This window comes from Coregonus clupeaformis, chromosome 13, assembly GCF_020615455.1.
Source record: "Coregonus clupeaformis isolate EN_2021a chromosome 13, ASM2061545v1, whole genome shotgun sequence".
Taxonomy (NCBI): domain Eukaryota; kingdom Metazoa; phylum Chordata; class Actinopteri; order Salmoniformes; family Salmonidae; genus Coregonus; species Coregonus clupeaformis.
The window spans coordinates 25,090,026-25,103,036 of NC_059204.1; the positions used below are offsets into that span (position 1 = coordinate 25,090,026).

Here is a 13,011-nt window from a genome sequence, read left to right on the forward strand (position 1 = left end):
AATTATCAGATCATACTAGACAGACCTCAAGCTGCAGCTTTTGTCCATATTGGTCCCGACCCTGAAAATCAACACGAGGTGAAGACAACAAAGTTGCCTCCACTAACAATCAATGTTACGGCTGAGTAGCTGTTCTAAGTACTGTATCTAAGAAGGTGAATTTATGTGGGACCATCCTGTTACTCTCTTCAAGCCATCTTCTACTACAGTGCTCTCATCACCCCACAGGGGATCATTGACAGAAGACCACTTCCAGAACGAGTGAAAGTAAACAGACAACTAAGAAGAAGGACATTGTGACCTCTTGTGGACAATCTGAGCCTTACATCTAAAAGGCCATCCGAAAGAGAAGGCCCAATCGACTCCTTCCCATGAAGGCCTGGGTCAAACAGAGATACATGACGAAGACCTCCAACACATAAATACATGCATTGCTTTTCTTCCCAAACGGGCGGCAGTTCAGGGCAAATTATTAGGATTACTGTGAGCATAGGTCCATGTCTCTCTCTCTCTCTCTCTCTCTCTCTCTCTCTCTCTCTCTCTCTCTCTCTCTCTCTCTCTCTCTCTCTCTCTCTCTCGCCATCTTTTGTAACAAGTGTCATATTGTGTTAGTCCGCTAGGGACCCGTTTTCATTGTATTAAGTCTCTAATCCCTACCTATACCGTGTATGTGTTTGTATCTTGTGTTATCATTTTTAATTAGTTAGTAAATAAATAATTAAATCAATGAGTGTGGTACGGAATGATCAGTAAGACCCAGGTTCGTGCAGACTTAAATAGTCTACGACTTTCAGAATGAGACTGATATGAGGTTAATTATTAATAAATGACTGTTAAATGATAAGAGATATCTAGATAACTTTAGAGTTAATTCAGGAAACGGTAACTCGTTAAACAACTTTTCCCATGGTGCCCCAAATTCCTAATGAGTTCATTGTTACATGATTAATTGAATCTAGTAACAATTAAACATAGTAGGTAATTATTCGATAAATAATAATCATCACAAATGTAAATAATGAAAGTCATGTCACAACACTGTAATACTACTTATTTACAGCTGTGTACTTATTCATGCAAGGTTTACATGTTGGTAACTATACATGATGAGTATTAGCCATGTTATATACTTTACATATCTTGTCTACTGAGCCCCTTGGCATAGTTCTGGGTACAGTACTGTATCCAGGCCATGAGGAGTAGTCCTTACATTGTCTGCTATGTAACCTAAGATCGCTACCTAGTCATTGTTATACAACCGGTATGGCCAACTGGTAATGTCATCACACCAGGTCACTTCCTGCCGCCATGGCCTTGCTATTGTTAACATGCTAGCTCAGCATCAGTAGCGTAGCATGCTACTGCTACTTGCTATTGTCTATACAGCCATACTGTGTGCTATAGTAACCCCACTAGACAACACTGTTAGCCTAGCCCTGCTAAAAGTCTCTGTGTGTATACTGTTTATATTTTTTGCTATGCCAGTCAATAGACTAAGGCTTATTAGCCAATTATTCCTACTGACTAGCCATCATACTATGGCTAGCCTATAGCCCTGCTATTTCTTTACCGCCATTACTGCTAGCCTATATTGACATTAGTTTGGGATTGCGCTATGTATCCAAGATGGCGTAGTAGTGCGGTTGTGTATTCTGTTGTGTCCTCATGTAAATAGCCTGTTTTTTTTTGTTTGTCTTTTTTCGTATATATTTCTCTATCTCACTTTCCATCCTTTAACTAAATATACTTTCTTGCAACCCGCCTCACCCAATGTGGAACGGAATCTATTATTTATTTATTTTTATCAAGAACCTACGGCTGAAACTAGCCAGCTAGCCAGCTAACTAGCTACTTGCTATTAGCCACCGTTAGCGGTCTTCACCACTGTCCGTGGCCTGCACTACCTACCAGCCAGCTCTAGCCTGGACAATTATCGGCCAGTATGCACAGCGTGCTATCGACCTAGAGCATATCGGATTTTCTGCTGGAATCACTGAATCACTGGACCTTAACACCGGACCACGGAGCCCCGCCGATCCATCACGACTGGTCTGCCGACGTAATCGTCTGATGTGGTTTCAAGAGGCTTCCCATTGTGACGACCACGAAGATCCATCTGCTAGCCCCAGCCCGCTAGCACGCGCAATCAACAGCCGTGCCTCCTGCTCGCCTGTGCTGCAGCAGCCTACGAACTGCTCCTGGACTTACTTATTGCTGTTCACTGGACCTTATGATCACTCAGCTACACAGCTAATGCCTGCTGGACTGTTCCTTTACACGGTACCCCATCCTGTTTATCTGTTTAGCCTCAGTCCAAACTTTCGTCGCCATTACCAGTTGTTGTCTTAGCCCTCTCGAATAACACCTGTGATTTTGTTATGCCTCTCTCCCATGTCCATATGCCTAGCCTATTGCTGTTTGGGTTAGTTCTTATTATACAATTTCACTGTAGAGCCCCCAGTTCCGCTCAACCAGCCTCAGAGAGCTCCTTTGTCCCACCCCCCATACACGAGGAGACCGGCTCAATCGGTACCTCCAGTGATGCTATCTCTTTCATAGTTACCCAATGCTTAGGTGTACCTCCACTGTACTCATATCCTTCCATATCCTTGTCTGTACATAATGCCCTGAATCTATTCTACAATGCCCGGAAATCTGACCCTTTTATTCTCTGTACCCAACGCACTAGAAGACCAGTTCTTAAAGCCTTTAGCCGTATCCTTATTCTATTCCTCCTCTGTTCCTCTGGTGATGTGGAGGTTAACCCAGGCCCTGTAGTCCCCAGTATCACTCCTACACCCCAGGCGCTATCATTTGTTGACCTCTGTAACGGTAAAAGCCTTGGTTTCTTGCATGTTAACATCAGAAGCCTCCTCCCCAAGTTTGAGTTATTCACTGCGTTAGTACACTCTGCCAACCCTGATGTTCTAGCAGTGTCTGAATCTTGGCTTAGGAAGGCCACCAAAAATTCAGAAATGTCCATCCCGAACTACAACATTTTCCGTCTAGATAGAACTGCCAAAGGGGGCGGAATTGCAATCTACTGTAGAGATAGCCTGCAGAGCTCTATCATACTATCCAGGTCTGTGCCCAAACAGTTTGAGCTTCTACTTCTAAATATGTGAATTGCTTGCCCCCCATCTATCCTCAGAGTTCGTACTGCTTGGTGACCTAAACTGGGATATGCTTAACACCCCAGCCGTCCTACAATCTAAACTAGATGCCCTCTGTCTCACACAAATTATCAAGGAACCTACCAGGTACAACCCTAAATCCGTAAACATGGGCATCCTCATAGATATCATCCTGACTAATTTACCCTCTAGGGTATTTGCATCCTGTAGCACTAACTCCAAAAAAATGTGGGACACTGTAAAGTCCATGGAGAATAAGAGCACCTCCTCCCAGCTACCCACTGCACTGAGGCTAGGAAACACTGTCACCACCGATGAATCTACGATAATCGAGAATTTCAATAAGCATTTTGCTACGGCTGGCCATGCTTTCCACCATTTCGAATCCCACCGTACCTTCTCCGCTATGCAATCTGGTTTCCGAGCTGGTCATGGGTGCACCTAAGCCACGCTCAAGGTCCTAAACGATATTATAACCGCGATCGATAAAAGACAGTACTGTGCAGCCATCTTCATCGTCCTGGCCAAGGCTTTCGACTCTGTCAATCACCACATTCTTATTGGCAGACTAAATAGCCTTGGTTTCTCAAATGACTGCCTCGCCTGGTTCACCAACTACTTCTCAGATAGAGTTCAATGTGTCAAATTGGAGGGCCTGTTATCTGGACCTCTGGCAGTCTCTATGGGGGTGCCACAGGGTTCAATTCTCGGGCCGACTCTATTCTCTGTGTATATCAATGATGTCGCTCTTGCTGCTGGTGACTCTCAGATCCAACTCTACGCAGACGACACCATTTTGTATACATCTGGCCCTTCATTGGACACTGTGTTAACAAACCTCCAAACAAGCTTCAATGCCATACAAGCCTCCTTCTGTGGCCTCCAACTGCTCTTAAACGCTAGTAAAACTAAATGCATGCTCTTCAATCGAATGCTGCTTGCACCTGCCCGCCCGACTAGAATCACTACTCTCGGCGGGTCTGACTTAGAATATGTGGACAACTACAAATACCTAGGTGTCTGGTTAGACCGTAAACTCTCCTTCCACACTCACATTAAGCATCTCCAATCCAAAGTTAAATCTAGAATTGGCTTCCTATTTCGCAACAAAGCCTCCTTCACTCATGCTGCTAAACATGCCCTTGTAAAACTGACTATCCTACCGATCCTTGACTTCGGCGATGTCATTTACAGAATAGCTTCCAACACTCTACTCAGCAAATGTCTGTCACTGTCTATCACAGTGCCATCCGTTTTGTCACCAAAGCCCCATTTACTACCTACTATTGTGACCTGTACACTCTCGTTGGCTGGCCCTCACTACATATTCGTCACCAAAACCCACTGGCCCCAGGTCATCTATAAATCACTTCTAGGCAAATCCCCGCCTTATCTTAGATCACTGGTCACCATATCAACACCCACCCGTAGTATGCGTTCCAGCAGGTATATCTCACTGGTCATCCCCAAAGCCAACACCTCCTTTGGCTGCCATTCCTTCCAATTCTCTGCTGCAAATGAATGGAACGCAAAAATCTCTGAAGCTGGAGACACTTATCTCCCTCACTAACTTTAAGCATCAGTTGTCAGAGCAGCTTACCGATCACTGCACCTGTACACAGCCCATCTGTAATTAGCCCACCCAACTACCTCATCCCCATATTGTTATTTACATTGTTATTTATTTAGCTCATTTGCACCCCAGTATCTCTATTTGCACATCATCTTCTGCACATCTATCACTCCAGTGTTAATACTAAATTGTTATTATTTTGCACTATGGCCTATTTATTGCCTTACCTCCATAACTTACTACATTTGCACACACTGTATATAGATTTTCTATTGTGTTATTGACTGTTTGTTTTGTTTATTCCATATGTAACTCTGTGTTGTTGTTGTTTTTATCGCACTGCTTTGCTTTATCTTGGCCAGGTCGCAGTTGTAAATGAGAACTTGTTCTCAACTGGCTTACCTGGTTAAATAAAGGTTAAATAAAAATAAAATAAATAAATGTACTACTGCTGTGTACTACTGCTAGCATAGCACTGTTAGCATTGCTATTACAGTGAGGGAAAAAAGTATTTGATCCCCTGCTGATTTTGTACGTTTGCTCACTGACAAAGCCATGATCAGTCTACAATTTTAATGGTAGGTTTATTTTAACAGTGAGAGACAGAATAACAACAACAAAATCCAGAAAAACGCATGTCAAAAATGTTATGAATTGATTTGCATTTTAATGAGGGAAATAAGTATTTGACACCTCTGCAAAACATGACTTAGTACTTGGTGGCAAAACCCTTGTTGGCAATCACAGAGGTCAGACGTTTCTTGTAGTTGGCCACCAGGTTTGCACACATCTCAGGAGGGATTTTGTCCCACTCCCCTTTGCAGATCTTCTCCAAGTCATTAAGTTTTCGAGGCTGACGTTTGGCAACTCGAACCTTCAGCTCCCTCCATAGATTTTCTATGGGATTAAGGTCTGGAGACTGGCTAGGCCACTCCAGGACCTTAATGTGCTTCTTCTTGAGCCACTCCTTTGTTGCCTTGGCCGTGTGTTTTGGGTCATTGTCACGCTGGAATACCCATCCACGACCCATTTTCAATGCCCTGGCTGAGGGAAGGAGGTTCTCACCCAAGATTTGACGGTACATGGCCCCGTCCATCGTCCCTTTGATGCGGTGAAGTTGTCCTGTCCCCTTAGCAGAAAAACACCCCCAAAGCATAATGTTTCCACCTCCATGTTTGACGGTGGGGATGGTGTTCTTGGGGTCATAGGCAGCATTCCTCCTCCTCCAAACACGGCGAGTTGAGTTGATTCCAAAGAGCTCGATTTTGGTCTCATCTGACACAACACTTTCACCCAGTTCTCCTCTGAATCATTCAGATGTTCATTGGCAAACTTCAGATGGGCCTGTATATGTGCTTTCTTGCACAGCGGGCGCTGCAGGATTTCAGTCCTTCACGGCGTAGTGTGTTACCAATTGTTTTCTTGGTGACTATGGTCCCAGCTGCCTTGAGATCATTGACAAGATCCTCCCGTGTAGTTCTGGGCTGATTCTTCACCGTTCTCATGATCATTACAACTCCACGAGGTGAGATCTTGCATGGAGCCCCAGGCCGAGAGAGATTGACAGTTATTTTGTGTTTCTTCCATTTGCGAATAATCGCACCAACTGTTGTCACCTCCTCACCAAGCTGCTTGGCGATGGAATTGTAGCCCATTCCAGCCTTGTGTAGGTCTACAATCTTGTCCCTGACATCCTTGGAGAGCTCTTTGGTCTTGGCCATGGTGGAGAGTTTGGAATCTGATTGATTGATTGCTTCTGTGGACAGGTGTCTTTTATACAGGTAACAAACTGAGATTAGGAGCACTCCCTTTAAGAGTGTGCTCCTAATCTCAGCTCGTTACCTGTATAACAGACACCTGGGAGCCAGAAATCTTTCTGATTGAGAGGGGGTCAAATACTTATTTCCCTCATTAAATGCAAATCAAGTTATAACATTTTCGACATGCGTTTTTCTGGATTTTGTTGTTGTTATTCTGTCTCTCACTGTTCAAATAAACCTACCATTAAAATTATAAACTGATCATTTCTTTGTCAGTGGGAAAACGTACAAAATCAGCAGGGGATCAAATACCTTTTTCCCTCACTGTATATAGTCATTAGTGCCATTATGTAATACATGCTCTGTATTCTCTTCTGTCCAGAAAATCACCAATCACCATCACTATCACTTTCATTATTATCCTCTTCCTGTTTTGTGTGTGTGTGTGCCTGTCTGTCTGGTAATAAACGTGTGGACGTATCTGTTCTCTAACCGGGACTCCAGGACAGTTGTACCTATTATCTAAACCGGCACCTCTTTCGGAGACCGCTCTTTTTCAATGAGGATACCTGGACCACCTACTGAGATGTGCCTTTTGTTAAGTAAATCAGGTGATAAATGAGGTGAAAAGGAGCCTGGAGTGTGGAGCATTATTATAATTATGTCACTCTCACAGTAACACTGTTATCAACCTGTTAATTGCAGAACCATGTTTCAACACAACATCTCTGTCAGGCCATGTCCCAAACCCTCTTTTTGTACACTTTCCACACATGACTGTCCATCCACTCATCCATTCTCTGGCCTCATGTGACCTTTGACCCTGGTCTGATCCCTATGGCTGTAACTCTAATCTGACAGAAATGAATGACTGCGCACTGTGCTGGCTCCTCTGGCTCCTCTGGCCTCCCTGTGTCAGCAGCTTCTTGACCTGTAAAATAAAAGCGCCACCTCAGGCTCAGTGCCGATGCTTCCGTAACTGAGACCCAAGCATCTCATAGATAAGACACAGAAAGTTTTTTTTTTTTTTGCCAGAATGGCAACTTCCTCCCCTTAGCATCAGCTCTCACAGTAATTGTCTTGTCCTAGGGTGGAAGGTGTTATGTGGATTGCTGCTGATGGCCTCGATTGTACTGACGAAACATAATTTTCTACAGTTCTATTACCAAATTTCTCTATTAGGGAATAGGGTCAATGTGTACACTCTCGTTCCTATTCTATCCATGCATGGATAGAATAGGAACATATCACACATATCTGAAAACCGAATCCACTGTTATTGATAACAGGTTATTAGTGTGAGTTTGGCATGGAGACAGTACTGTGTAAGGGATATTGAGGTGTATGGGAAAAGTTACGTTGGCCTATCCGTTGTACTTTTAAAGGCACTTGATCAGCAGGTTTTCAGTGCAGGGAGAGATTAAATGGTCTCAATTGACTGTTGTGTCATTATTGGCTTTAAAGCCATCTAGTAAATCACCTAGATTGATCAATGCAGTCAAGTTCAGACTCTGAGTTTATTGCAAGCTCAGGAAGAAATATCAATCTAAGTAATGCTAGATGCCTGCAGTGTAATGATATTTAGCTTCAAAAAGTTAATGGTCCAAGCACACACCTTACCTATCAAGCTGACGTTTATCTCTCAACACTTTCTGCCCACCCCAAGTCCTATATGATATAGTTTTGTTTTTAAGATAAACTACATGACCAAAAGTATGTGGACACCTGCTTGTCAAACATCTCCTTCCAAAATCATGGCCATTTGCTACTATAACAGCCTTCACTGTTTGGGGGAAGGATTTCCACTAGATGTTGGAACATTGCTGCTGGGTCTTGCTTCCTTTCAGCCACAAAACCATTAGTGAGGTCGGGTACTGATGTTGGGCAATTAGGCCTGGCTCGCAGTCGGCGTTCCAATTCATCCCAAAGGTGTTCGATGGGGTTGAGGTTAGGGCTCTGTGCAGGCCAGTCAAGTTCTTCCACAACGATCTCGACAAACCATTTCTGTATGGACCTCGCTTTGTGCATGGGGGCATTGTCATGCTGAAATAGGAAAGGGCCTTCCCCAAACTGTTGCCACAAAGTTGGAAGCACAGAATCATCTAGAATACCATTGTATGCTGTAGCATTAAGAATTCCCTTCACTGGAACTAAGGGGCCTCTACCGAACCATGAAAAACAGCCACAGACCATTATTCCTCCTCCACCAAACTTTACAGGTGGCAGGTAGCATTCTCCTGGCCTCCGCCAAACCCAGATTTGTCCGTCGGACTGCCAGAAGCGTGATTCATCACTCCAGAGAACGAGTCCCCTGCTCCAGAGTCCAATGGCGGCGAGCTTTACACCATTCCAGTCGACGCATGGCATTGAGCATGGTGATCTTAGACTTGTGTGCGGCTGCTCGGCCATGGAAACCCATTTCATGAAGCTCCTGACGAACAGTTATTGTGCTGACATTGCTTCCAGAGGCAGTTTGGAACACGGTAGTGAGTGTTGCAACCGAGGACAGGCGATTTTTACGCGCTACGCGCTTCAGCACTCGGTGGTCCCGTTCTGTGAGCTTGTGTGGCCTACCACTTCGCGGCTGAACCGTTGTTGCTCCTTGACGTTTCCACTTCACAATAACAGCACTTACAGTTGACCGGGGTAGCTCTAGCATGGCAGAAATTTGACGAACTGACTTGTTGGAAAGGTGGCATCCTATGACTGTGCTACGTTGAAAGTCACTGAGCTCTTCACTAAGGCCATTCTACTGCCAATGTTTGTCTATGTAGACTTCATGGCTGTGTGCTCGATTTTATAAACCTGTCAGCAACAGGTGTGGCTGAAATAGCTGAACCCACTAATTTGAAGGTGTGTCCACATACTTTTGTATAAAGTGCATTCCGAAAGTATTCAGACCCCTTCACTTTTTCCACATTTTGTTACGTTACAGCTTTATTCTAAAATGGATTAAATAAAACATCTACACACAATTCCCCATAATGACAAAATGAAAACAGGTTTGTGGAAATGTTTGCTAATTTATAAAAAAAAAAAAAAACAGAAATACCTTATTTACATACGTATTCAGAACCTTTGCTGTGAGACTCGAAATTGAGCTCAGGTGAATCCTGTGGTAAATTAAATTGATTGGACATGATTTGGAATGGCACACACCTGTCTATATAAGGTCCGACAGTTGACAGTGCATGTCAGAGCAAAAACCAAGCCATGAGGTCGAAGGAATTGTCCGTAGAGCTCCGAGACAGTATTTTGTCGAGGCACAGATCTGGGAAAGGGTACCAAAAAATGTCTGCAGCATTGAAGGTCCCCAAGAACACAGTGGCCTCCATCATTCTTAAATGGAAGAAGTTTGGAACCACCAAGACTCTTCCTAGAGCTGGCAGTCCGGCAAAACTGAGCTCATCACCTGGCCAATACCATCCCTACGGTGAAGCATGGTGGTGGCAGCATCATGCTGTGGGGATGTTTTTCAGCGCCAGGGACTGGGAGACTAGTCAGGATCGAGGGAAAGATTAATGGAGCAAAGTACAAAGAGATCCTGGATGAAAACCTGCTCCAGAGCGCTCAGGACCTCAGACTGGGTTGAACGTTCACCTTCCAACAGGACAACGACCCTAAGCACACAGACAAGACATAGCAGGAGTGGCTTCGGTACAAGTCTCTGAATGTCCTTGAGTGGCCCAGCCAGAGCCCGGACTTGAACCCGATAGAACATCTCTGGAGAGACCTGAAAATAGCTGTGCAGAGACGCACCCCATCCAACCTGACAGAGCTTGAGAGGATCTGCAGAGAAGATTAGGAGAAACTACCCAAATACAGGTGTGCCAAGCTTGTAGCGTCATACCCAAGACTCTAGGCTTTAATCATTGCCAAAGGTGCTTCAACAAAGTATTGAGTAAAGGGTCTGAATACTTAAATAAATGTGATATTTCTGTGTATTTTTATTTGATTTCTTAGCAATAATTTCTAAAAACCTGTTTTTGCTTTGTCATTATGGGGTATTGTGTGTAGATTGATGAGGGAAAAAAACAATTTAATCAATTCTGACACAATGTTTACCTCTTTGGGATATTTATTAAGTATATATGCTTTTAAATATGATGGTATTGTACAGTATATTCTACTCATTTGGTTTTGAACAATGACTTCAAAGTAAACAATGGGGATTCAAATCACAAGTACAATATCTATCAATAGAAACACACAATCAAAAACAACGAATGTAAAAAAAAGTCATAAAAACAACTAATAAAAACATTTTCTATTGACGTGGATGTTAAAGGGAAGAAAAGAAGGAAGAAAAGATCCACAATTCTCATGTGAATAATGGAATAAGCCCTAGATTTAGTTGCCAAGTTGCAGAAACATCGGAGACATTGGAATGCAAATTTGACCCATTGATTCAATTCTAAATGCTTCAGTCTTAAGGTATGAAATACACTGGGCGATGCGCTAGCTGGGAGTGATCAAACAAAACAAGCTGTATTGTCTGGAAACACTCCACAGCAAGAGGGAAACACCATTAACAGACCTCCTAGGAAAATAAAATATTTTGATTTATGATGCCACAGCTGAAAATAATGCCAATGCAATCATGACTGGAATCTGACGATCAATCATAACGATACATGTTCCTCCTGAGGGTGATAAACCCTAGTTCCAGTTTCTTAATTGCTTTACGAGAGAACCTACTTATCAAACAGCTTTTTACTGTTCAAATGTGTATATTACAGCGTACAGGACATGAGACATGAGAGGACTATTAAGGGTTTGGACTGCTACAGCAACTGGACAATATAGAGAGTATAACACTATCAATAAAAACTGAAATAGCTAAATCATAGGAAATATCAAGATATATCCTGAATTTAACCATAATTTATGGATACAGCAATCAATAATAAGTTACGCATAATAATTTCACAAAGATATCCGTAGTGATCCCTTGATTCTTGAACCCCAAACCCTCCCTCCAGGACTCCCCCTCCCCTCTACCCCCCCTCCCCCTCTCCCTCAGTTGAGTCCATAACAGTGTGGTTTGATTGACATGCAAGACCAAGCCCCCAACTGGTGCAGTCCCAGCCTATAGGAGACAGAGCTGCCCGGCCCTGTCCTGCCCACTCTAGGACTTCACTTCCTGCTTCTTCTTGCTCTGGAACTTCCTGAACTGTGATTGGATGGCCACAGCAGCCTTCTCCGTCTCCGGGGCCTTCATGTCGATGTCCGCGAAGTCCTCCTCAGGAGCATCCTTCTTAGAGTCATCTGTAGGAATGGAGAGATGGTGATAGACCGGAAGAGAGAGTGGGACAGCATAGAGCAAATTGGGGTCACTCCATTTCAATTGAGGTCACTCCATTTCATCCTTACATCATGAAGTGAAAAGCTCATTTTTTATATATATTTTTTTACAGTTTTCAATTCATGAATTGACTGAAATGTTTTTGAAATGGAATTGACCTCACCTCTGGCATTCACTAGTCTTCCTAGGAAAGAAACCTAAGACCTGTATCACCAACAGTAAGAATCAGTATCACCAACAGTGCTCTGCTGCCTCCCTTAGAACAATGTGGATTATCCCATGATGTCGGCCTGCTGTTTCTTCTTCAGATTGTCTCTCTTTTCTTTCAGGGTTTAACCTTGGTCTTTTGTTAACAGCTTTAGAACGTGCCTAAGTCTGTAGAAATGAGTTTGATTTGAATTCAATTCAATAGATTATGTTTAAGAAGCAACCTTTTATAAACATATACACAGGATAAACAGTCAAATATGAAGCAAGGCAAGGCCTTTCTAATCTCTCATACATATACTGTACATGCTGTCAAGTCCTCTATTCATCCAGGAGGATTTCATTGTCTAACTCCCCTTTCATTATTCATACATTGCCCCCTTTAATCCAGAAGACAAAATAAATGTACGGTAATGAGTATAAAAATGTTCATTTACTTACAAACGTAATGTTAAACGTTTATTTAATAAATAGATAATTGCAGCCAAAATGCCAGCAAAGACAAAGTGGGTTCAGGTCAGTCCCCATGCTAGATACCAAAGAGTGAATATTTTGTGAATATTAAGCCTTGATTGCTTAAATATTAGGGGTGAACATACATAATTGGATTTGTGAAGTGACTGTGAGTGGCCTAACAAGCAACAGTGGATCCAATTTCAGTAGTGGTGGAAAAAGTACCCAATTGTCATACTTGAGTAAAAGTATAGATACCTTATTAGAAAGTTACTCAAGTAAAAGTGAAAGTCAGACAGTAAAATACTACTTGAGTAAAAGTCTAAAAGTATTTGGTTTTAAATTCACTTAAGTATCAAAAGTAAATGTAATTGCTAAAAAACTTAAGTATCAAAAGTAAAAGTATAAATCATTTAAAATTCCTATTATTTAGCAAAGCAGACGGCACAATTGTCTTGTTTTTTTAAACTTTCAGATAGCCAGGAGCAAACTCCAACAATCGTTATTTACAAAAGATGCATTTGTGTTTAGTGAGTCCGCCAGACCAAAGGCAGTAGGGATGACCACGTGTTCTCTTGA

The 13,011-nt window shown here is 42.8% G+C and overlaps 1 protein-coding gene across 1 annotated transcript in view; it reads right to left on the minus strand.

Annotated features, from left to right (window-relative positions):
• Positions 1-10,533: 10,533 nt before the first annotated feature.
• LOC121580298 (calmodulin regulator protein PCP4-like) overlaps positions 10,534-13,011 on the minus strand; it is a 30,017-nt gene continuing 27,539 nt past the window's right edge. The window contains exon 3 of the mRNA XM_045224569.1: positions 10,534-11,735. Coding sequence (XP_045080504.1) covers positions 11,596-11,735 — 140 coding nt within the window. The 3' untranslated portion in view covers positions 10,534-11,595. The remainder of the gene's footprint in view (positions 11,736-13,011) is intronic.